A 27,047-nucleotide genomic window follows, 5' to 3' on the forward strand; every position below is an offset into this window, starting at 1 on the left:
TGCAAGTTAGATATAGCATATATAGAAAAATAACAATTAAAATCTCATTTAAAAAAAGGTAACCAAGTTTGTTTCTCCTAAATAATATATCAGAAAAAAGGTTATTAATCGACTACTGAATATATTTAACAATTAAACTTTAAGACTCATGGGATGTCTAGCCTCACTGTGACCAGTCTTTAAATTAAGTTATAGGCCTTGAAATTCAGCACAAGACAAGAGTTGAGTTATTAGTTATTTTAATATAAATGTTACATTGTTTCGTAAACAGAAATGAAAATCCTCGAAATACATTAAGTGTACATTAGGCAAAGACAAAAGTCTAAAAAAGACTAATTTAAGAAACTAAAATAATAAAACAAAATATATTTCATAAATATTAATACACATCCAGAATGTGACACATTCATAGAAAGTACGTGGGAAAAGTTTCATTGTATCCATTACTATACTGCAAACTGCAATCACACTTGAGATGGACCAATTAGCACTGGCCTGGGTTCAGGCCAGTGCTAATTGTTGTTCAGGCCGTGCCTTGTTCAGGCAGTGCAGTAAAAAAGACAACATCTTGCAACATCTGGCAATCAGAGATAGTGGTTTTTCAAAAGGTGTGAACATATTTGAAACTCAATGCATTAAAGTCACTGATCGAGGTTGATTAACCAATTGAAAAAAACAAAACAAAAAAACATTGTAAACAACCCTGAAGACTTACCACTCTAAAATGTTTTATATAATATAAATAATTGTATTCTAATAAGGTAGGTTGTGAACCCAGTAGAAATGGATGCAGTGAACGTTCAGGACATAATGCTTAATTTGCTTTACTAAATGAATACAAACTACAGTTGAACAATGTGATCAACAAGGTGTCTGAAATCTGATAAAAGGTAGCAGACATTGAAAAAGAATTAAGGAATCACACTGTCAGAACTGTTCCAGGGACACATCCTAAACGAGGACGTTGTCAGTGTGAGTGTCCTGCTTTCACATAACACTCTACACACAGCCCCTGTCTGTTTGACTATTTTACATTCTATGACACAAATGAGGCAGGAAATACTCCTTGTACAGTATGTTACAATAAAAAAATATTGCACCAGAAAATACTTTTTGAATTATGTAATAAATATGCTGCATGTCTTTGATCACAAAGCTGAGCACATTGCATAGACATTAATTTCAAATACATTGTAGACTGTAAAACTGTTGATAACAGAGGTGACTGTGCAACTACTGTAGTCCATGACCAACAGTGTCTTCCACCGACGCTGACTGAGCTAGGACAGAGGAACTTTCAGGAAGTGCTGCTTCTTTTTCTTGTTCTGGGTTTTCTCTTTATGAAGTCTTCCTCTTGGTCACTTTCACAAGCCCTCTGAAACAAGGAAGTGGCAGAGAGTTTGTGAGAAGTTTAGGCACAGGTTACAGCACAAGCAGACTGAATGTACAGTAGTTAGTGTTTTGCATACACTATGTCACAGTAACATGACACACACTATTTATTTGACCTTGGTCAAATAAGATCATGCTGTGATCCTCATGACAACCCAATTCAGGATTAGTTGTATTAGTCCCTGATTGCCCAGACCTGCTGGTTCCAGTGTTAGCCAGAACAGTGTGTCCTCCTCACCTCATGCTGGTCAGGCAGCTTGGGATGGCCCTTCTTCATCATGCGTGTTAAGTGGTTGCACAGGGACACAATCCTGAATGTCAGCTGTTTAATAATAGAAGGAGAGGGTGAAGAGAAGTTGGTTAGAAGTACAGTACAAATAATAGTACATTAATGAATAAATGTACAAAAAAAAAATCACAACAGTTTGCTTAGACTTGGATGTCTTTGAGATTGTGTGTGCGTTATACCTTCCACCTGCGTCTGGCATACAGTCTCCTGAAGTTTTCCAGGTTGACCACAGATAACCTCCTCACCAAGGCCTGTCTGGGGTTTAACGGCTGAGGAAAGAAGTAAAAAGTATAAGGAAAGACTAAATTGCAAAACCAAGCCCTTTTGAACACTTTCATTTACATATTTTACACTGCAGCTGGAATATTGTATTGCATGTATTTACCCATTTAAAACTAGAAAAAAAGCAATACTTCAAAACAGTTTGCTGAGAGAAATAAACAGGGACCTTTAAGTCCACCTTAAGGAATTCATAAATAAACCAAATACAAGGTGATGTTTTATGTCCAGTCATTACAATCTGTTACTGATATTTGGGGAGTCAGGTGGCTGAGCGGTTAGGGAATCGGGCTAGTAATCTGAAGGTTGCCAGTTCGATTCCCGGCCGTGTCAAATGAGGTTGTGTCCTTGGGCAAGGCACTTCACCCTACTTGCCTCGGGGGAATGTCCCTGTACTTACTGTAAATCGCTCTGGATAAGAGCGTCTGCTAAATGACTAAAAATGTAAATGTAAATATTTCCAAAATAAAGTGCCATATCTGAACTGGATTATCAATATAAAAAGACAATTGAATGTGAAGGAACAATAAGTCAACATTTGTACAAATGTACTAAATAAAAAAATAAACTAGAGAGCGTACAATTTGTGGGGAAATTGTAGGGTGTGCTTGCTTGCGTCGGTTGCACAGGGGTCCGTTTTTGAATTACATTTTTACAACTGATATTTCTGTACATTTTATATAAAAATGCATACTTATTATTTATAAAGATCACATAGATTTAAAATAAAAAAAAATTGCTGCTCATTTACAACTGAAAATACGAGTGAAGTGTAGAATGAAATAGATGTCTTCTCATTTCCCCTGCAAGAGGCAGCCTCATCGTTGAATCAAAACGAATAAATTTGGCAGACCGGTGTAAAAATTGACCTAATCTCTATGACTTAAACGTCATTTTAAGTTTTTCCCTTCTCGTGATCGTTCAGGCATTTAGCCTACTCATGGCATTCATTCATTAATAAAGAACCCCCTTTGAAGATTATTCTACGACGTTACCGGCAGTACTGTAGATTAGAAGATGGAATCGCGATTCAAACAGTACCATCTGCTAACTGAAAATATGCCCCCCAAAACGTAAATAAGCTTGACATTTATTTAGTGGAAAATCGCTCATTCATAAAAAGCTCACTGGTAGCGATCATTGTCAGTAACAACGCAAAATGCGATATAGCCCTGTGTGGAGAAGCTGCCCCGGTAAATTGTACTACTACGGTACAGTACTAGACTACTGTGTTCGTCTTGGTAGCAATTGCGTTGGTTGAATTGGATTTAACGTTTCGTTGTACGGTTTAGGCTGAAATTAATTATTTTCATGAACAGATTGACAAAGTTTAGGCTGTGGCAATGAAGTTCAGGTTAGTAGTTAGATAGACTGTTGATTTAAATGCTAGTGTGATAATAAATGACCAAATCATACAAACTGTCATGATACATTATTTTAATGTAATGCAGGAATTTTGTTTAAAATAGTATCTGCTGGTGCACATGTCATGCACTAACCTACATGAGAATATGATACGTGTTTGCAGTGGACGGATAGCAGCCCCCCCCCCCCCGTTGAAATGAACGAATGACTCGAAAAAAGATTCGTTCATTTTACTGAACGAGATTCAAAGAACCGAATCAGTAAAATGATCCGAACTTCCCATCACTACTGAAAATTCTCTGGTCTGGCGAAACAAAGATTGAACTCTTTGGCCTGAATGCCAAGCGTCATGTTTGGAGGAAACCAGGCACCGCTCATCACCTGTCCAATACCATCCCTACAGTGAAGCAATGTTTTTCAGTGGCAGGAACTGGGTGACTAGTGAGGATCGAGGGAAAGATGAATGCAGCAATGAGTGACATCCTTGATGAAAACCTGCTCCAGAGTGCTCTGGACTCTTATTGTACATTTTATATCAATTTTTTTTACATTGTATAGTAGTGGTTAGAATTATTTAGATACTGTTGTACATTTTATATTTAAAACTCATATGTTTACCGTATGCACCTTCCTGCCATAGTAAATTCCTTGTTTGTGCAAACTTACTTGGCGAATAAAGCTGATTTTGAAGTCACGATTGTTGCTAGTATACATTAAACATTTGATGAAGTAAACCAATATAAAGTTTGTCAGTGTGCAGGAAAATCACTGAGAAGAGCCAGGGAACAAATAAATATAAATGTGAATATGCTTTCAAGACAATAGCGAAAACAAGCTTAGCAAACAAAACTCATGACATTGAACAGAAGTTGAGTCTTGCATTTCAGTAAATAAATCAGATGAGATATGCTTTTCTACAAAACCTCACTTCTATGACACATTGAACATTATTGACCAATTAAGCAAAGGTAGCAATGTCATAATCTTTCCTTAGTGTTAGTTAAACTCTTATGTCCTGATTGGCCTCAGGACCCAGTTCTCCTCCGCAGGACTGGTTGATCAGCTCTGTCAGAGCATGTTTGATGTCTTTGTTGAGGCTGTCAGGCAGGCTGCCAGTCCCTTCGTGGTTTAGGGACCTCATCAGCTCCTGCAGCCAGTGGAGCTCTGTGGTCAGCTCTTGCCTCAGGGTGCTGAGGCGGTTCTGCTTCTGGACGTACCTCCCACTGATGCTCTCCAGGCTGGCGTCCACTGCCAGCAGATCCTCCTGCAGTAGCCTCCTGGAGGCCTCCACCTTTCGGAACTCATAGCACACCTGTGAGAGTTGCTTCCTTGCATTTTCGCCCTCCTTCTTGTACAAGGCATCCTTCTTGGTGTAGATGGAGAGGAGGGTGTCAACGTCCCCCTGCAGACTCTGGTGGGCTCCGGTCACCCCTGTCAGGCCATTTTCCATAAGGGAAACCTCCTCTACCATATGGGCAAAGCGCTCAAAGTTGACGTAGGTGTTGTTTGGGGACATGCTGGTGTGAGAATGAATGGTGTACTCTTTTAGATGCTTGGTCTTCAGTTGCTGAGGCTCCATCTTTTTCATGGTTTCAAGGACAGAGCTCTCATCCACATGGCCTTGTGACTTCGGACAGGGGAGTGGAGGAACATGGAATGAGAACTTGTCCCATGGATGGAAATCTGACACACACGATAGTAAGCAGGACATGTGTTATCCTTGTGGAATTAGTGCACATCACGCAGGTTGAGCCAGCAGAACTCAGTACCCAAGGTGCATTAGGAAGTGTGTTTAAGTCCACCTCTTTACATTTGCCAGTGTAATCATCACTCCAAACTGGATGGGGTTTCCACAACAAAACTATACACATGCATATAATCATGCTGTTACAAATGTTAGCATTTGTCTTCCTAAGTCTTCCTGATTATTTGTCTGTGTCTAGTATAGTACAGATCAAAACTGTAAAAAAGTGCAGACTAGTGGCCATGTGTTCAGTATCCTTATTAGGGTTGGGGGACAAAAACGATTCGCATTTGAATTGCGATTCAGTCATCTAGCGATTCATATCGATTCACAAATTTAAAAAATTATTTTTATTTTATATTTAATAATATTAAATGTCAAGGTTTTGATGCATTGGGATTTTTTTCTTCAACACTTAACTGCCTATCACAGTCAAATAAAAACAAGTAACAGCAAACTGGAATCATATTGAATCGAAATTGTATTAAAAATCGATACATTTATCAAATCGTGACCCCAAACATTTATTTGAATCGAATCGTGAGGTATGAAAATATTCCCACCCCTAATCCTCATCATTTTAAAGTACAGTTTTTTGTTCACCTCATCTCATCCACAAAGTATATGAGGAGAATGTCAAATAATGACAGAACCAGGCTATTATCAAATGAAGCAAAAAGCATGCACTTACTTTTATCCAGGGATGGTTAAGAGCATCTTGGATAGTCATTCTTTTTCTGCAAGGCAAGTAACAACTGTGAAGTTGTTAACAGCAAAGTAAAACATGTCTCCACAATGTGAGCCTCTACGGAGCGGGAAAACTAGCAGACATCCTCAGTTTCCTTAAAAAAAACATTTCTCTGAAATGGCATGCACCAACATGTAAAATAAATAAAAGTAATCAGATACTTTATATAAATGCATTGTCTAGCACCGTTACCGTATTTTTTAGAAAATAAGCCGCATTTTCTATAAACCGCACCCCACCAGAATGTGAGCTTTGTGTTTGTAAATCTGAGTATAAACCGCACTGAAATATATGCCGCACTTGATACAGGAACAATTATACCAAGCAATGCACGAGTATAGGCAGTACAGCATGCCGTTGTGTAACACTTCGAAAACGAAAGTACGTGCTAATGTATGTTTTCTATTGCCCGGGAATTAACTAATATTTAAGTTATTTTTCCGAAACGGTAGCTAGCTTGCTTTAGTTAGCTTCCGGGCTAAGTTAGCTAGCATAATACTCGTAGCAATGCTACTACCATGTTAGCAGACATCCCAACCTGCAAAAATTACTTTCAGGGAGGTGGCTTCACTAGCTATGCATATATGCGAAGTTACGCTTTGAGACCCGCATTAGAATGATCACATATGTGCGACGCTACTCCTTAAAGGGTTAAATAGCAGTCACAAAAAAAGTGTTTCTACTGTTGTACCGAAAAATACGGTAGTTCAATCAATGTATTCACATATTAACTCCTAACCCTAATGCCTGTTGACCTGAGGCCATGTTTCAGGGGGTGAATCAGGGACCCAAGGATTCACCTTGTGTCCTTCTCCAGAAGCTGGCGGATGAAGCTCTTAGCAAGCTCACTGGTACTACTGAAAAACTCCTCGTCAAATTCATAATTTGTGGCTGAGATGTTTCCAAGGGTTTCCTGTTTCGAATCGCCAAGGAAAGGTGATGCCCCACTCAAACTAAAAACACATACAAAACAACACAAAGGTAACACTAAGACATTTAGAAAGCTGTGTCTGCTGTGTATGAATCAGCGTAATGAGTAAATGTCCAATTACTGCTAGTTCAGAAGCTAAACTTACAGTATATATGTGATGACTCCGATGCTCCTGTGAGAGAAGGTTAACACAAGGTTAATATAAAGAAATTGACTGCCACCTGTAGTACATAGAAGCCTACAGTGTGATGTAATTAGGAACTCTTACCACATGTCGGCCTCTAATCCCAGTGGCTCATAGTTGACTATCTCTGGAGCTGAAAATAGAACTGGTTATGAGCATCACAACACACTGGCCCACCACAAAACAACTGAGCTCATAGACAGGGACAAGTCTCATATAAACATTCGCAAACAATAAAAAAGCATTTAAAGGCTCCATTAGACTAAATGGGATTCATATGATGAGCAAAGTGTAAGTATTTAATAGAAAAATATTACCAACAAATTCAGGCGTCCCAAAAATATTTTTGAAGTCCGCCCCAGCTTCAATTTTATGAGCAAGACCAAAATCGATCAGCTTGATTCGGGGGAGTGGAACGTTCTTGTCCAATAGCATTATGTTTTCTGGCTGTAAATCACAAAATTGTCATAAGAGTCTCTCTATGTAGAGATTTGGCTCATAAATAAAGAAGTTACCTGATTCCAGTGCTTCATCATATTGCGTAGGCATAAATTATAACATTCAATTCTTTAAAGTTGTGCTGGAGGGTTTGATGTATGAAATTCTCTCATTTTATAGCTTTCTGACTGACAACTTATCCCAGTTTATGGAACAGTATTACTGTCACATTGCTATGACAGTAAATAAGATTTACAACCATATACCAGGGGTTCTCAGACTTTTTGGGGCCAGGGACCCCTTACAGGGGAGAACATTTTCCAAGGACCCCCCCCCCCCCCCACCACCACCACAAAAAACTTTTAACATTGCATCATTATTAGACTATTGAATGAATTACACAAAATTGACCAGAAACAGGAGTTGTTACTTATTTATTCATTACATATTCATTTATTACTTGTTTGTATTTATTCATTCAGTTTTCAGCACATTTAGAGGCATCAAACATTTCCATGCCCCACTGTACTGATCCGAATGAGGTCCTCGGTGGTGGATGGATTCAAACTACTCATTATGGGAAATTTAGTTTTTATGTTGTAGCTATTCGCACCGGTGTTCATGTAGGGTCGCAACTGCGCTCTTGGTTTTCAGCATGGCTTGCAGCAGGACAGAAGGGGACTCAGTTGGGGGGTTCATTTTGTTGACGGAAGCATAGTTTAAGTTTCTATTGTTGAACTCGTTTGATATGTGTAGTGTTGGATGTTAGTTTGGTTAGTTTGATTGTTCACACTGAGGGTGAAGGTTAGCTAGGTAGATCGCTAGCCAGGCTGTTACAACGCAGGACAGATTCAGTAGGTTATCACAGGACGCAGCCTATGAGGTTTATCCGAGTCACGATTATTGGGTGTGCTTTGCCTTCGGCAAGGGCACAACCTTTGTTCTCTCACATATATATTTATTATTGTTTATTTTCGCCCCCCTAAGGATCAGTCAATATTTGGACTACATACACAACGGCGGTGTCAAAATGTTCGTCTTGTTAGCGATTGCGTTGCTTGTATTTTTATTTACGTTCCGTTGCATGGTTTAGGCTGAAGTTAAGTTTTTGTGGCGAAAAGTGAAGATAACGGTGGCTAATTTGCTAGCCACAGTCACTGACGTTACTAACGTCACGAAAACACGCGTGACTACCTGTAGCAGAACATTCATTTCGCATCTGTTAACTTGGGGGATAGCTAGGCTAACTATAGCTTTACTGCAAGGCAGCTGCAGAAACGCCACAAGCAAAGAGGCCAGGGTGAGAACTATTTACATTTTACTTTGTGATATGACACACAATTGTGATGTGTAATGTACAATATAAGCTGATATTATTAAGGAAGTACATCACTTTCGGAAACAGTACTGGTAGTCTACTATTTCACTGAAGTATTAGCATCATGACATTAGCCTGTGTTGCCCGGGCAACACATACTACAGTGGTCTATAATGTATCTGTTTTCAATCGTTAAAATAAACATTCCTCATATACATTTTCGTTGTAGGATTTATTCTGACATTAGTAAACGATTTGTTGGTGAAATTACCATTACCTGTGGTTTCAAACCAGTGTAGCTCACTGCAACGCTGTAGCTTACGCGAGACACACTACAAAAACATCTACAGTACACAGCTGTTTAGGAAGTCAAACGGCGACAGAACATGTTCGGCACTCCCCTTACTTAAATCAAAAGTCTAACTACTAATCTGAACTTCATTGCCACAGCCTAAACGTTGTCAATCTGTTCATGAAAATAATTAATTTCAGCCTAAACCGTACAACGGAACGTTAAATCAATTCAACCAACGCAATCGCTACCAAGACGAACACAGCAGTAGTCTACTGTACTGAAGTAGTACAATTTACCGGGGCAGCTTCTCCACACAGGGCTATATCGCACTTTGCGTTGTTACTGACAATGATCGCTACCAGTGAGATTTTTATGAAAGCGATTTTCCACTAAATAAATGTCAAGCTTATTTACGTTTTTGGGGGCATATTTTCAGTTAGAAGATGGTACTGTTTGAATCGCGATTCAATCTTCTACTGCCGGTAACGTAGAATAATCTTCAAAGGGGGTTCTTTATTCATGAATGAATGCAATGAGTACGCTAAATGCCTGAAAATATCATGAGAAGGGAAAAACTTAAAATGACGTTTAAGTCATAGAGATTAGGTCAATTTTTACACCGGTCTGCCAAATGTATTCGTTTTGATTCAACGATGAGGCTGCCTCTTGCAGGGGAAATGAGAAGACATCTATTTCATTCTACACAATTTTCAGTTGTAAATGAGCAGCAAAAAAAAAAAAAAAAAAGCTTTTAAATCTATGTAATCTTTATAAATAATAAGTATGCATTTTTATATAAAATATACAGAAATATCAGTTGTAAAAATGTCATTCAAAAACGGACCCCTGTGCAACCGACGAAAGCAAGCACACCCTACAATTTCCCCAGAAATTGTACCCTCTCTAGTTAGGTGTTGAAATCTCAGAAAAAGTTTCCCATTGCAAATAATGGTTTGAGCATTTTCGGGTTCTATAATTTCTTTTCACGTAACTGACAGCTGCAATAGGTTAAAAACATAACTCGCTCGCACCCGTGCGCCCAAGTACTTTTCCATGCACACATTTAAATGGGCACACTGTAGAGCCCTGCCTTTGCGCTCTTAAATGGACACAATATGCTTTATTTTATTTATGGAAAATTATTTCGCAGACCCCCTGGCTATGGCTCGCGGACCCCTAGGGGTCCGGGGACCCCACTTTGAGAACCACTGCCATATACAACAGTTTAATTTACCCATACCTTACATATTGTAATATTGTTTGGGGTAATGCCTACAAAACTTCTCTACACCCTATAGAAAAAAAATTCTACGCATTGCCACTAGTTCCAGTTTATACACCCACTCTACACCACTATTTGAGAAACTTAGAATTTGGAACATTTATGACGTTTACAGATTTCAACTTTCACAGCCCAATATATAAACCATAATCTCCCTGATACCTTTGACGGCTTCCTTAACTTTCCCTCTCAGATTCACAATTATCAAACTCGCCAATGCACTAATTTACATATCCCCCTACTCAGAACCTCTTTTGCTCAAATGTCTGTCAAATTCAAGTGTGTCACAATATGGAATGATCTTCCCCCCTCCCTCAAGAATTTTACTTCCTCTTTTCTGACTTTCAAATATGCTCTGAAAATATATCTGTTAAAAAATCCAAGCCCGCTGTAGTTGCCACTTTTGTTGTTCTTATTTTATTTTAATTCATACCATCAATTATTGATTACCCTTTTTGCATCGTATTCATTTACTATGTAGTACTTTTTTATTGTTAACAAAAAAGCATTAGTTATCTGTGTATCCTTATTGCATTATTATTATTTCTATGTAATACTTTACTTTATTATTTATTGTTAATCCAAACCATTCGATTTACTTAATTACTCCTATTGTATCATTCATTTTCTACACTGAAAAAAATGATTTTTGGGGTCAGTAATTATTATAAACATTGTTGGTGTAAATTCTACATAAAAAAATGTGTTTCTCCTTTGTACTTGATAATATTGGGTTTATTTAACATTTTAAACTAATAAATGATTATGCTTCATAAGCTTATGTAAAAATTAATTGTTATTTCGCAGTAAAGCGTAACTAAGCAGAAACGCATCGAAAGCCGGAAGTTTAGTTTTGGCGCGTGCTCGTCTAAGCTGCCAGAGACAGGCACCAAATCTACGAGGAGGCTCTGCTTGGATTGCCCTGGATTCATGAAGTAAGAGTTTACCATAATCGACTTGTACTATAATTTAATTGTGTTGTCAATATAATGTTCGAGTAGAATTATCTGACATAACTTGGGTTTGATTATTTTATTTAACTTAAATAGCAATGCTATAGGCCATTCGAAATGGCAGAAATGTTCAACTTTTCAAAGACCCCTAACGCTACTGTACTTGTCCTCTGACTTCAATGTTGCACAAACCTATTAGAAAACGTGTGACAAATTTGAAAAGTATAAAATGTCAAGAATATATATGTTGGTGTTGTTCGTAATGTTTGCTACAGTAGCTAGCTAGCTAGATAATTGGGGGTGGTTATCTAGCAACATGAGGCTAACTAGCTAGATGAACAATCTTATTTGACGATTTAGCAAATGTTTTTTAAATATCTCGTTTATAAATGGTTGAAGTAGCTAGCTAGACACATACTTATGCTATATTTATACTGAGTTTAGTAAAATAAGCTGAGGTAATTTTATGGACGTTTTGCACAGTTAACCTATGTAGCTAAATACAGTTGCCCATGCATACAGTGCATGCCAGTTGCACGTGTCTGCGTTTTATTGGGTGTGCTCAAGCCTTCGGTGATCACAACCGTTGTTCTCTCATATAGTTATATTTTGAGTTATTTCTACATGGCATATACTTAATCTAATGGAAGAGGGGTAAACTGGACAGTATTAATATTGACCAAATATACTAGAATTTGAGTTATTTGACTTGAGTTAAATCAGAGCAAGAATGGTCAAAGTAAGCCTAAATGAAATTGATATTTAATAACATTGCAAATTAATTCAATTAATCACAAGGCAAATATACAAAATAATTACCAAGTTACTGCATTCGCTTTTGTTTTCTGCATGTGCCACTGTGGCCTTTCTACAATGTCTTTGCATCTCAAACTGTTTAATTGGGTTTCTTGGATCAAAACTTGCAGACCATTTGATTTTTGATGTATACATATTTGTAAAATATACTGGGATTATTCAAATGTACTAATATTAATGATTTCTCCCACATATTTCCACAGACAGAATACATAATTGCTGCCAATACCAGAGACAGCATTCAAGGTATGCATATTTTTTATTTATTTAATGTTTAAGCTATGCCACACAGGTGTACAGAGCTTGCAACAGTATCCCCCAGTTTTAAACTAGTAGCTATTGTGCCAACATGTGGGCTCTGTGTTTTAAATTGGAAAACATTTGGAAGGTTGTTTTTCATGTTCTAACCAGGTCCCCTATCATGTCACTTAACTTTAGATAGCGGAGGAATTCCAAAGAATCACAGCCGTTCCTCTCTTGCAAACGTTTATGAGGAAACTTGACAGTTACACGCCGAGACTGCTCAACATCATGCGAGCGAAGGGAGGAGTTCCAGGGACAAAGATACGGCCAATACTGGATACCCTCAATCAGGTAATTGTTGAGTAGGCACATAATTCATAGTTTCTTCACTTAACGTAACAAGTCTTGTAAGAATTTGGCCTAGTGGACCTGACAAGTGCTTCAGAAATGTTAAACTTCACCCATGCTTAACTTCTTAATTCAATGCAGCAGGGTTTCAGCAATGGAGGCAGTTAATCCACATTCTTCATTAATAAGTGTATACTGGCATTTGCATGAGGTGATTTTACATTAAAATGTTTACCCACATATGGTCAAGAGACATTTAGCAAAGGTAGTTATCTAGTCTGGTTGGACATATTCCTCATTATTACTCCAGGCTAGGGTGCAAGTACAAATTCATGTCATCCACCTTTGTCTTGTCTTGGCACCTTTCAATTGGCAAGGTGACTGTCAACAGAGACTATCAGGTTACCGGTATACAAATAAATAGCCCCCTTGCTAGGTCTACTAGCATATCCATGTGTGATCACACCAAACAAATTGTTTTTTTTAACAGAGAGACTCCATCGAGAGAAGACGGGATGCAGTCATCCGCAGTCTCATAGAGTACCTTGGAGAGAGGTGTTGAGCTTTTCTTAGACTGCCAGGTATGTCCTTTTAAGAGCAATGAGTTTAATCAAGATTGGTTGAATAAGTGTTAACGTTTTTCACCACAAGCCTATATTAATGTTGTTTCTTCTGTTATGTTCCAAAAGGAGGCTGACCGACATGAAAACACTCATCACATCCTGAAAGTGCTTGTTCTACATGCTGCCACTGATGAGGATCCCCTGGACGTTTCCATCATTATTGAGGGTAACGAGGTGCTGACTAAATGTGACAACACAGCAAAAGCTTGTACGCTGTTGATGGGACTGCTGTATGCACTGAATCTGGAATACCCTGCAAAGCTAAAGTATACTTTTGAGGTCTTCCAAAAACTTTTTCTTGAGCTTGATGGTATCAAGCTGTCCTCAAGTCCAGTCACTGAGAACCAAATTGCTGGCTTGAATATTGGAAGGCTTTTTGGTAACCTCACCACTGAAAGACTTTCATTAGTGGTTTCACTACTTTGTATAATATTTACGCTTGTATTTACTTCTTTACTACATTTGGGGAATATTGCCATTGAGGGCCAGATGTTTTGTTTGTGCAGTGGTCTGTACAAGTCTTCTAAATTGACAGTCATTGAATTAATGTGTTTGTAAAAATTGAAACTTGTGATTTTTTTGATGCAAGGTAATTGTGTGTAATATATATATATATATATATATATATATATTTGATTTCCAGCAATATGCCCAAACTTTCTCTAAAAAGAAATCTAGATATTTTGCCAGAATTTCTACAATCGTCTCTTATGGTTCATTTAATAAGTCACGTTATTTCTTTTGTCAGTTTGAAGGCCTCACACTAATACTGAACAAGAGACTCATACATGCTAATTTTGGCTTGCTTTTATTATTTTAAGTTACCACACCATATCAAGGCATGTGGACTTTTGAGCGTTGTGCTCTAACCATATTTTAAGGCATTGTAAACAATTCCCAGGTTATTGTTTAACAATTAGTCTTTAGTAGCAAATGCCAGTGTTTTATTTGTGGTTGAAATGTTTTAGGTCTTTGGTGATAGGTTTACTGGGACCATAGTCTGAAACACATTGCTGACTTAAACTGTACCAGCCCATTCTATGATTGTGATTGTGTGAGGCCTTTTTCACTATAACTTTAATAAAAAAGTTGACAAGATATATACTGTTCAATGTGAGTGATTAAAACATTGTTGATGATGTTAAATGTTATGCATCTTACAATTTATAACCAATCATTTATACTGATATAATTTAGTTAAAACATACTGATAACTGGGAGTTAATTGTTATTTAATTAATAGATTTATAAGTAGTTTTGTATGACAATCCATGTAAAATTTACTACGTAAACTGCGAAAAATTAAGTAAGCCTTACCTGATATACTTGGTGAATATTAATTGCTAATACTTTGTGAATATTAATTGCTAATACTGAGTACATTTTACTTAGTTTGTGTAGTGTAATTTAAACACATTACATGGTGTTAAATTTAAACACAAATTGTTTGCAAATTGTTGCCTCATTTTTTTTGAGTAAATCTTAAACATCATTTTTTTCAGTGTATGTATTATTTTGCTTTAGTACTTATTGATTATTATAAATTTTGTTTAGTTTAGAGGAGGAGGGCCTCATAAGCTTTCCATGCTTCTTCCCTCCTCCTGAACCTGTTTTACCCATTGTTTTTGTATTATTTTTTTATATAATATTTTGTGCAATAAATAACAAAAAAAACTGTCAACACTATTATTGTTCTAAATGAGTGTGAGGAATGTACAAAAAAAGGTGGGCCTATTTGCTTTGAATGCTTGTTTTCAGTAGCTCTTTTCAGTAGGCTGTCAGGTGGGTGCCTCTCTTCGCCATACTATTTGTGTGAGTGTAAGGCATAAGAAAAACAGGATGGAGATTATCAGAGAGCAGTGAGGGTGACATCCTTGTCAAATTGAGGATATAACAATGTTTGGATTGAAGCCAGAGAGAATCATATAATGATAAAAAAACACATGTATGCTTACAACAAAATACCTCTAGCAATACAAATTATTAAACACAAAAAACAACATTTCTAGAACCTAATTTGTTTAACGGTGTTAAACCCCAGAGGAAAGAGGCATGAGTACATACAGTACCTTGAGATCAAAGTGTGCGATCCTCTTAGAGTGAAGGTATTGGACTCCATCTAAGATCTGTTTAATGAACTGGGTGGCCTCCTCTTCACTCAGGGATTCCTTCTGGGCCAAGAAATCAAAGAGCTCTCCCCCTGACACCCTGCAACACACAATGGTTTTAATACCCTGTAGTATTCAACCCTTAAAAATGGAAGATCCAAAGTATAAAGATATTTTCATGATCAGAAAAAAATTATTAAGTGGTAAATATAACGTTTCCAGTCTGTTCCCTCAATTCAACACACACAAACTCTTGTTGATTTGAGACACAGATCTACAGTGCATGAAGACATGATACCAAACTACTGAAGTTTCTTCCCTCATGTAACTACAGTTTAGAATGTGTTATTCTCTGACATGAAGAGTAAAACGGAATATGTTGGGTGTATTGTGGTGCTGTTGACTCACAGCTCCAGAATGAGCACAACGTCAGAGCGGGTCTCATACACGTCATGCAGGGTGATGATGTTGGGGTGTTGGAGCTGCCGCAGAATATCCACCTCTCTCTCAATCTCCTCCCTTCTCACTCCCCGCCTGCTGCCCCGGCTCTGGCGCTTCTTAATAAATTTAGCAGCAAACTCCAGGCCTGTGCTCTTCTCCTTGACACGTTTGACAATGGCAAATTGCCCGCTGTGAAAACAAGACAAACAAAAGATGGTGACATCAGTGCTGATCTCAGCTGTTAGAATGGGTGGGGTGTCTCGGGCCTGGAGGTATCGTATTATTACAAAGGAGGCCAAACTTAGGGGCAAATTCATGACCATAGCTGAAGCCACATGCAACCGTCTCATTCCAAGCCACTTTCCAATATTTTGCAAGAAGTCGAGGTGTCGGACTCGGCACACAAGTCAGAATTGAGGTAGGCTAAGAAAACATTACAAAACTAAAGAACGTTTCAAAATGATAGGCCTCTTATTTTGACTAAAACATAAAAACAATATTACATCAAAAAAACTATTTGCGCTCAAATGAATGCGAAAGAAATGTGTGCGCTCGCATTAACTATTGATGTCCCTGCCAAAGCTGATATCAAACTTGCGTTCCTGAACTGTTGTATCGTGGGTTAAGCAAGGGGAGTTTCTATAGCCGAGGGCATTGTGCGCAGCACGCTTGGAAGAAAAAAAAGGGATATGAATAGGGGCCTGTGGCCCAGTAGAGTTTTGTGTCTAACAACGCCCCTGCTCGCAAATATGGAAACGGGTGTGGGGCCGTATTCACAAAACATTTTATCTAACCACTATGAGTAGACCACTATGACCACTTCTCCTAAACAGCAGTAAAAGTTCTTAGCTAGGAGTTTCCTCCTAAAACATTCACAAAGCTACTGAGACCAACTTTTACTAAGGAACGAATGGGGAGAAATCTTAAATTAAGACAAAGGGCGGGGTTGACCTTGTTGCTAGGGATGATGTCAAGAAGCTTACCAACTATGCCCACAGTGATGGGCTGATAGGGGATGGATCTCTGTCAATTATGTCATCATAGAAATATTGTAGAACAAGGTATTATGTTGCTTTGTTGTATGTTGTTTTAAAAATATATTTGTTGCCATATTCAAATAAAGATGTTCAATTGTAGGTTGTGTCACTAATTAAACGAGATTTAGATAATTGTCAGTCTCTTACATGTGCATCTCGAAAATGAATAGCGAATATGCATAAACTATTACAATCATAACCCGACGATACCTTTTCAAAAGCTCATTATCATGAAATGTTTTATGATTTTTTGTGATTTGGTCTTAGTGATTTAGGAGTCCTCTTGACTACCTCTAATTTTTCACAGATTGGAGCTGGTTTTAGCACCAAAACGCTTTGTCCTAAAATTAGGACTGACACGCCCATTATTTTAAAGTTTTTTAGGCTCGCTATATCCAAATAGTTTTGGCTCGCGAGAGCTAGCTCAGTGCAGCTCAGTCAACTCAAGATGGCTGAGTCCAGAGTGAAGAATTATTTTCATTATTTAATGTCAAAATGCTTATCCAAACAAAGTCAATCCCAGCACTGCACTCCGTTGGGTTATAAAGAGGATATATGCAGAATATAAAGAGTTTTTTTAGTTGAGTTTGGGAAACTAAACCCATTCTAATTTGTACACACAGACACAGATGTATGTCATTACTATAGAGATGTGTGAATAAATGCTGCTTTCAAAAAACATCCTGTGGCTTAAAGGCACAAACACTCACAGGACAACAGCATGGTATTTGATAAAGATAGATTAATTGTGTTACGATAGAAACAGAGATTAATTGTGTTACGATAGAAACAGAGATAACAGACAAGCTAAATATAAGTAACATTTCAGGAAGAAAGTCAAATTGCTTATATTTTAAATGTGAGTTTAACTAAATGGTGTGTTGGGAAAGGTAGTGGTATTCCTAGTCCATAACAGGCACTCCAGCTGTCTTAGCTTTAAGCTGCCCAGTGGGGCTGACAGCACAAGGTCTCAGTGGAGTTTTCACTTCCAACAGCTGAAGGTTATTAACCCCAGTCAAGGTTGGGGGAGTGCTTGGACCAGCTGCGCCGGTCAATATTTAAACAAGTCTTATACACGAGAACCTCTGGGACCACATTACAGAGCCAATTTCGCAACTGACCAAACCCTAGTTAGCTCTCCTTGTGACTTACAAATCTGCAGGAGTTGAGGATCCTAGAAAGGCTGTGTAGGTTGGTGGTACTACAAAGCACATCTGTCATTCTTTTCTTTCAGAATAGAATTAATGTCACTGTCTATTGAAATTACTGTGACGACTGAAAAAGTCAACTCAAAATATACTTTGTTGTCTTGAATTAGTACTGCAACAGTGAAAGCCAACAAAGCTGATGCAGATGGATATCTTCTTTCATTCATTTTTTGGATATCTCAGTCAGTACTGTTTTATATGCAAGGTGGTTTTGTTGTGGTATAATTTAAGGGACATGTTTATAGAAGAGCAGGCATGGTTGTCCCAGTGCGGTGCTTGACTATTACAGGGACAGCCCTGTTAAGGAAAGAACTCCAGGAATGTTCTGGGTCTCAGGTCGGAGTTCCCTACATCAAGCTTTGCTCGAAACACATTTTCACCCACTCCACGGCAGGAATGCCCTGTTTCTGCATTGGACTCTGTCCCACTGTCAAAAATATGCACTGTAGCTATCTACGTTTGGCAATAAATACACCATATCAATCCATAAAAACCCTGGGATGTACATTCTAGCACTATACTCCCAGGATCAGTGGCACCCGTTTGTCTTGTGAGATTTCGTTTTTGCACTTCAACACATCAGTGTGAGATCTGCAGATTAGCAGTCCTATCACTGTACCCTGTGTCACCTTGTCAGGGTTCGTGTACTCAGTACTGAAATAAATGTAAAACACAAACTAACATGCAACTGCCATGTTTCATTTCCCATTTTGATAAAGCCTATTTTGCATAATCTCTCTACAATCATAATGGAATTCTAACCCTTCAGGGTTCCCACAGTACCTGGAAACCATGGAATTTATTTTTTCATTTTCCAGGTTTGGAAGTCATGGAAACTGAGCAAAAGTGAACACTTACATGGAAATTGAAACAGTTGTCCTGGAAAATGTTATTGGATGATGTGTAAAATAGTAATAAAATGAAACTATTGACCACAGAATTAAGATGAGTTTATAAAAACCCTTTACATGTGAACAGCTTTTACTGTAGATAGAAACGTATGATCCCAAGTTGTAGAGCATGCGATGGAATCGCGATTCAAACAGTACCATCTGCTAACTGAAAATATGCCTCCAAAAACGTAAATAAGCTTTACATCTATTTAGGGAAAAATGACTAATTCAAAAGAAGTTTCTACGAGCAAGCTAGTTGCGGTGGCTAGCCAAACTTCACTGAGTGAGGGGATTGTTCGAAAGCGCCGGTGTTACGTCCCAACTGGTTCCCAATTTAACTGGTTCCCCAGCTGTACGTGCACCTATCAGTCTGCGTCCATCACAGATTCGTCACAAACAGATTACTGGCAATTTTCAAGTCGGATCTCATATTTGCTGCGGCAAATATGAAAGTAGGCCTATAGGCTACGTGTGCACTACATTAGGCTACCATTCGCAACAAAATAAATGGAGACAAAATAAAACATTTGCAGGCTCGCATGAAGTGGGATTCGATCGCACCAGAACAAAAACACGTGTGCACCAAAATCCGTTGATTTACACCGCGAGCTGTACCAGCTTACAAGGTTTAGTTCAACTAGGGACCGTACACACTACCCTAATGTAGGCTACTCATCACGTATTTGGAGTTGTCTCAAGGCAATAGCCATATTAACCACGATATCAGACCCTTAATGACACCACATATTGCGAAGCACTACTACTTATGTGAAGCACTACAGATGTTTGTATGAAGTAGCCTATAAACAAATATTACTGCCGACTGTTATTTACAGTACCAACTGTTTACATTTTGCACCGTACTTCTAACTGTAATATGCAATCACTTTCCACTGCACTTTTACACTTTTTTAGGATAGCTTCTGTCCATACTTTATTGCACTACACTGTATATCCTGCACTTACTGCTATTGCACTTCTGGTTAGACCTAAACTACATTTCGTTGCCTTGTACCTGTACTTGTGTAATGACAATAAAGTTGAATCTAATCTAATCTAATTACATCTAACATCCAGGTAACTTTTGGGGTTACTTGGTTTGGGGTTCATCCAAAACAGCTGGTTACCTGTTAGGGTTACCTTGCCATGATTATCAGAAGTAGGATCATGTCTGTGCCCATGTTTCTATATCATGCAGCAACGATCTAAGTATTACCTCGCAATATGTGGTGTCATTAAGGGTCTGTGATATCATGGTTAATATGGCTATTGCCTTGAGACAACTCCAAATACGTGATGAGTAGCCTACATTTGGGTAGTGTCTACGGTAACTAGTTGATTCAGAAGAACCAAAACAACATGTTGCCTGAAGGCCAACGTAGTTAACAAATTCCTGACTGAATTCCTGAAATACTCATGCGCTTCAGTAGCTTGCAGTGTAATGCAATGGATTATAACAGTGCGTGTTTTTGCTCGTGGGATCGAATCCCACTCGAATCTTTTATTTTCTTAGCTTCCATTTATGGTGTGAATGGTTGTAATGTAGTGCTCACTACATTTGTTCAGAATATACAACTATGAAATGAATTGATTTCAAAAGATATAGCGAAGAAACACTCAGCCATAGGCTACACGAAATCGCATAGGAAACGAAGGTTTCCATGTTGCGTTACGCATATTTTGATCGTATTGTCTGGGAATTGATTTCAAAAGATATAGCGAAGAAACACTCAGCCATAGGCTACACGAAATCGCATAGGAAACGAAGGTTTCCATGTTGCGTTACGCATATTTTGATCGTATTGTCTGGGAATTGATTTCAAAAGATATAGCGAAGAAACACTCAGCCATAGGCTACACGAAATCGCATAGGAAACGAAGGTTTCCATGTTGCGTTACGCATATTTTGATCGTATTGTCTGGGTTAGCGGCGACGTTCTTAGTATGATTTTTTATTATGTGGTGTCAGAAGGAGCTGTGATGTCGTGGAAAATACGGCTATTGTCTCGAAACAACCCTAAATATGTGCATAGTAGCCTACATTCGGGTAGTGTCTATGGGAACCAGTTGATTCAGAAGAAGCCAAATCAAAATGTTACCTGAAAGCCAACGTAGTTAACAAATGCGTAACGATTTAGCTAAATTTTGTGAGCTGGTATAGCTCGCTGTGTAAATCAATGGACTTTGGTGCGCATGTATTTTTGCTCTAGTGCGATCGAATCCCACTTCATGCGAGCCTGAAAATGGTAGCCTAATGTAGTGCACACGTAGCCTATTAGGTCTACTTTCATATTTGCCGCAGCAAATATGAGATCCGACTTGAAAATCGCCAGTAATATGTTTGTGAATTTGTGACGAATCTGGTGAAAGAGGCACGCACAGCTGGGGAACCAGTTGGGACGTAACACCGGAAATGAGAATGTTTCTTTTGACAAAGTTTAGGCTGTGGCGCTGAAGCCAGCGACGCACCACACAAGCTTGAGTTTAAATACATTCTTTAATGTGACATTACTTACTGTACATGAAAGTCTTGATTTGCTTAAATGTACATGTATGATGCTGCTAGTACACCACGGCACGATACTCGCTGTGCAACAGCACATCTATGCACGTTGTATCCATGCGTCGTTGCGAACGTGTGCTGACGTTGTGACGTTGAAACTGAGTACCCTTTGACACAAGGCACTTTTTGCCACAAAAACTTTTGTTCAGCCTAAACTGTGCAACGGAACGTAAATAAAAATAACAATAAAAACAACTCAATCTCTACCAAGACAAAACTTTTGACACTGACGATGTCTATGTAGTCCAAATATTGACATATCCTTAGGGGGGCAAAAATAATAATAAGATATATGTGAGAGAACAAAGGTTGTGCTCTCGCCGAAGGCTTGAGCATACCCAATAACACAATCTACAATTTATAATGTAGACTTGACTGGCACATCTTTTAAATCAAGTAAGTACTCAGGTGTCCTAGGGGTTGTGTGTGTGAGGGGAGGGGGGCGCGGATGGGGGCGGAAAGCTTCAGGGGCCTATAGATCATCACTTAATATGGTACCTGGAAAATCAGGAGGTAGCATGGAATTCTTTTTCAAGGCAAGCGTGGGAACCCTGCCCTTGCAAAAAGACAGCTGGTTGGTATGATGCTTTTTATATTCCAAACCCTTTATATTTGTTTATTGTAACTGACTAGTGCACAGTACCTGTGTTGCAATCAGTGATGTCGATGAGACACACACAGATTCCTGGAACTATAATTGATTCTCGCATTGACATAAGACACCGACAACCAGTCGAGAGAACATTTATGAAGAACATTATTCTTGCTGTATGCTCGTTTGCGGCTCACTATATCCATGCCTCAAGAAACCGACTGAGGAGATGGCCCGAATCATCAAGTTACAAACCCCATGATGTATGCATTCGGTGATTAAGATGTCGCTTGATATATCCTCCTATCTTTATTTAGATCCACACACACAGATTATAGTCTACACAGCAACAATTGTAGCTAAAACCTTCCAACTATACTGAAATAAAGTATGCACTTGAAATTGTCTTAGTTTTCATCCATATAGAAAACCGTTTGAAAGAAGCTGATCCAATGTTATGGCAGCAATCAGCACTGCTAACCTGGCTTTATCAGCATTGTCCACATTTCTTTAACGACTGTCATATAAATCACAGAATATTTCATTTTCATTAACCACTCAACAAGAGCAATACACACCATTTCAACTTCACACAGTATCGCGTGAGATCAGTAACTCACACGCTTAGGTGGAGCTCAGTTCAACGCGGTGATATTGAGATCCATAGTGCCAGGTCAAAATGGCTGAAAGTGATCTAAAGCAAAACTGGCGGCAACTTATTTTTTAGGGATCTCGAAGCACTCATCCAAACAACGTCAAACGTTGGACTGCATGTCCTTTGGTCTTGAAATGGACACCTCCAAGATTCAGGGCCTCACGTACTAACACTTTTGCGGCCACTTCAGGCGTATTTGTTTCGCACCGTGAACGTAAAAGCATGGCGAGGTATGTACAACCATGCCGCACTGAGGTAAAAGCGCAGACTGCCTGTCGCGGGAACTGAAAATGGCAAATTGCGCTTTTCCGTGTCATCCATATGCATTCACGGGAGGGTCAAGGGGAAAGTGGGAGTTTCCCATTAAGAGATGGGAGGGGATGCGTAAAGTGCGCCTAATTATGTATTCCCCGGTATGTACAAAAAACGCCTCTTAAAGCAGGTGTAAACCAGGATGTGGGTTTCCTCTCATATGCCTCCTGGTGAAATGGCAGCAGTAATCCGAGCAAGACGAAGACATAAGCCAAGGAGACGAACTGAAAGGATTTTTGCCACAAGTATCACACTTTTTCAGTTGAGTGAACACAAAATCATTACGTATTACAGATTAAGCAGCCATGCAATATTGTTACTGGAATTAGTAATTTCGGTCCATATGGCATTTTTTTGTGTCGGTGTGGAATTCCAGCCTTGAGAATGACCATAATTAGAAGAATCACTGTGTTTAAAACACTATGCAACAGTGTTTCTCAACTGGTCTAAGCTCTAACAGGGTTCCTGTTAGGCCGGAAGGTGGCATGTAAGTGTATAACTCGAGACGGCTATCTCCTCTGTGTCTCACAGTGAATGTGTGAGCCTTGAGCACCTTTCAAAATAAAAGCGCACCAAGTTCGGCAACTACAAAATTAATAAGTTATATTTTTTGACGGAGCCAAAGCACACATCCCTCTTCACACCAGCTCCCAACCCACTTTTGGGTCGCGACCCACCAGTTTTCAAACACTGCTATAGAGCCACAGTAATACCTGTCAACATTCCTCTACATGTATGTTTAGGAACACCGACTTAAGATTTCCTCTACTGTCTAGGGATGATTGAGTAAGAGTGGCCTGCCTACACAGGCCCACACAGGTGAGTCAAGGTCCCCATCCACTCATTCCAAATGTCATCAATGAGCACAGAGCCCCCCCACCCAGCTGGAACACTGCGCCTATCAACAAAAGGCTTTGGAACGAGCTTCTGTCTTCAAACTGCCTGACGTGGCTGCTGAGTTGCTGATGAAATTCACAGACACTTCTGTGACACCACTGGCCTTCTCTCATGGGCCTTCCTCTTTTGTGTATGAAACGTGTGGTTTTACACCACAAATACACCAACACTTTTTCTGCTACTCATTTACTGACAAACTGCACTCAGTTGTGCTTCAAATAAGTACATGACATCGATCATGAGGTATGCACCATTTCCTTTAGAATGTATATCTGAATTGATAATCTCAAAGTAGCTCTGTGTCAGACAAAAGAGGTTGACCTGTGGAAACTCGAAACACAATCCGCGCTCCAACAATAATGCAAATACAGCTGGAGCCACTCCATCGAAGAGTAAGAAGATCTCCTTCTGAGGGTGTGTCGGTATGGGAAAACAAAACAGCCGGGTTGAATTTTAGTGCGGTGGAAGACAGATGTTAAGACATGCTCCTCCAAAAAACTCCAGTCACACCTATTTTGAAACGCCTCTCTACAATAAAAAAAAAAAACTTTCAGGATTTTATTCCTTCCTCCATTTTCTGTAGAATACTCCTTGATGTCTTCTTCCAATGTTCATCGTTTTTAGTTTGTAAAAGGGTTTATTTGACTTCAAAACAGACCAATGTCTGTGGTCTAACTTAATCCTAAAACATACAACCATTTGTCTTTAGCAATTCATATCATACCATCTATACTTTTCTCTAAAAGTTGTTTTCGGGGGCTACGTCATCCCTAAAGCTTTTCCTTTCGTCAACCCACTTATTTCCCCGACACTGCCCTTGATCAACTTCAGCAGGCCAACTGTTTGCATATATATTTGGTCCCCAAGTATACTCATTGGCATTGCACAGTGCAGGATGCATGCAGAGTTCAAGTATGACTGGCACTAAACAACTTTATAGTGTATGGCATTTTATCCTGTTTATTGTAATCAGATTGTAATGAAATGTTACAGAACAGTAGTCATTAGCACTTCCCACACACTTACCTCCCCAACTCTTGACCAATTTCATAGAAATCCTCCACTTTCTGTTGCTTGAATACATCCATGCCTAATGTCCTCATTGATGTAGATTTATTTCCTCATAAACATGTAACACAGATGTCTGAGTGTCTTCTCTCTTTCTGTCTGTCTGTCTGTGTATCTCTCCCTCAGTTCTCCTTTAGTTCAGGCCTGTGAAAATAGATTACAGTTCAGTTCCCGTTCAGCTCTGACTCAAGTATAACCACATGTCCCTGCTTGCTCTACAGCATTCCATCTGAAAACAGAGATTGTACCTTGCTACCTCAGTTCTCATAGGTTCTCTCAGGGATCAAAAAAGAGACTTACACCTTGGGCCCAGTGCCTGACCATGAAAAGAAAACAGTCTGCCTTTCACAAGTCTAAATACTTAAAAGTGGTACAAATACTAGGTAGTGAGTAATGACAGTTGATATTACAGTGGACTTTGTTATTTAATGAGTAGCACTAGCTAGTTTAGCTGTAGCCTACTTAGCTGATTATGGTATCTTTGGTTGTACTAAACTATGTAGGCTACAGTAAACTTCCCAAACTAAGAAAAAAACGTATTTAAAATAACTTCAAATAGATCCATTAAGAATAATATTTTTTGTTAAAGAATGTTCAATGTTGGTAAATGGTCAAAATTCCGAGTATCATTCAGTAACTTACAACAACTCAAGTTACACCTGTACGGAGCATAAGAGGCCACACACTGACACACTCCCTAATTCTCAGAAACAGGTTACAAAAATGAAGGTGTCTTACCGTATCAAAATAAATAGTTTTTAGAATAACGACAGTCTTGCTCTACTTCTCACAGTCTCAAGAGAAGTGGCGTCTGGTGCGCAAGCAGCGGTTCTGTGCAGTCTCCTTGGTTGGAATCAATTTCCTTCATTTTGTACAGCATGCACTTGTTTATGTTTCCACACAAATGAGACTCACGCCATCTACAGGCAGAAACCACATGTGACAGTAAATAGCTCTGTGAAGCTCTTGAGTTGACAGACTTTGCCTGGTACTGTGAACTATTGCTCCATTAGACACCAGTGTAACTGTATCATTGTTAATTGACTAACACCAAATCCAAATTTATTTGATAGCCCTTTTTACAAGCAATGTCACAGAGTGCTTTACATACGCCAACTTAAACCCTCACGGAAGACAAGGAAAATCTCCCAGGTAAACTAATCTATTAATTGAAGGAATCTCTTTCTGTGTATTTCCCACGATCAGAGAAAGAACCGGGCACTCTGCAATATTCATATTCTGCATACGTTCTCTTTATAACCCAACGGAGTGCACTGCCTATTTTTGACGTTGTTTGGATAAGTATTTCGACGCCAATAATGAAAAAAATATTCGCCATTGTGTCCATAATCAACAAGCGCTTTCATTGCGTATTATTGAAATGACATAGTTATCTTGACAGTGATTTATTGGGGGGGACAAATCATATTCCCCCCCCCCCCCCCCCGGGATTTCCGCCTATGCCTGTTGCATACAGCTTTACTATGAGTAAGACTGACCTGTATTCTGAAAACCTCGGTGGTCTGGGTGCTGGGCGGCTCAACCTCACTCATCTGGGCACCACAACCTCGGGACGAAGCAGGGGCACAGGGCAGGAGCGAGGCTGGATTCGGGGTTCGGGCTGGGTCTGGAGTCGTGGTAGGAGCCAGGTCTTGGTACCCTTCCGCACGCCTTCCGCTGCACACGTCGGGGTCCGCCGAGGGCACGATGGGTCCCTATGAAAGGGTTGGGGGAACTCTCCACTGGGTCCATTCTTGGTCTTGTCCTTGTTAAGGTGTGTGGTGGGGTAGGACCCAAAAGCAGGAGTAGCCAGACATTGCCTCAAAAAAAGGGTTTATTCTTTTAAATGGGAAAACAGACAGGATACTCACAGTAACAAGGGTAAGGACAAGATAAAGACTGGACACAAAACAGAAACCTAAATACACAGAACCAAACAAGACACAGGTGGACATGATGAGACAAACGAGAACTGAAACCACTCAACGAGACACAGGTGAAGACAATGACAGAAAAAGGAAAACA

The 27,047-nt window shown here is 39.1% G+C and overlaps 1 protein-coding gene across 4 annotated transcripts; it reads right to left on the bottom strand.

Moving 5' to 3' along the window:
* Positions 1–222: 222 nt before the first annotated feature.
* On the bottom strand, positions 223–25,920 carry dapk2b (death-associated protein kinase 2b). 4 transcript variants are annotated; one of them, XM_062461534.1, is made up of 12 exons: positions 25,761–25,920; positions 24,981–25,166; positions 15,765–15,986; positions 15,318–15,456; positions 7,250–7,379; positions 7,017–7,065; positions 6,894–6,920; positions 6,618–6,770; positions 5,761–5,806; positions 1,861–1,950; positions 1,631–1,714; positions 223–1,375 (listed from the first exon to the last, which is right to left on the bottom strand). In XM_062461534.1, the coding sequence occupies exons 2-12, from the start codon at positions 25,055–25,057 to the stop codon at positions 1,298–1,300; spliced, it is 1,095 nt and encodes a 364-aa protein (XP_062317518.1). In that variant the 5' UTR covers positions 25,058–25,166; positions 25,761–25,920; the 3' UTR covers positions 223–1,297. The 4 variants fall into 4 exon arrangements, with proteins under 4 accessions (XP_062317518.1, XP_062317517.1, XP_062317515.1 ...); XM_062461533.1 differs by having other exon boundaries at positions 5,761–5,824; XM_062461531.1 differs by lacking the exons at positions 223–1,375; positions 1,631–1,714; positions 1,861–1,950 and adding an exon at positions 3,551–4,952 and having other exon boundaries at positions 5,761–5,824.
* Positions 25,921–27,047: the final 1,127 nt, after the last annotated feature.

The sequence above is a fragment of the Osmerus eperlanus genome, chromosome 5 (genome assembly GCF_963692335.1).
Source record: "Osmerus eperlanus chromosome 5, fOsmEpe2.1, whole genome shotgun sequence".
Classification (NCBI taxonomy): Eukaryota; Metazoa; Chordata; class Actinopteri; order Osmeriformes; family Osmeridae; genus Osmerus; species Osmerus eperlanus.

Coding starts and splice junctions, on each gene's coding strand:
- dapk2b (XM_062461531.1), bottom strand. CDS start 25,057: ATGAGGACATTAGGCATGGATGTATTCAAGCAACAGAAAGTGGAGGAT. Junction 7,380..15,317: donor TCGCACACTTTGATCTCAAG/GTACTGTATGTA, acceptor TGTGATTTACAG/CCAGAAAACATAATGCTATT. Junction 6,921..7,016: donor GGATTAGAGGCCGACATGTG/GTAAGAGTTCCT, acceptor CTTCTCTCACAG/GAGCATCGGAGTCATCACAT.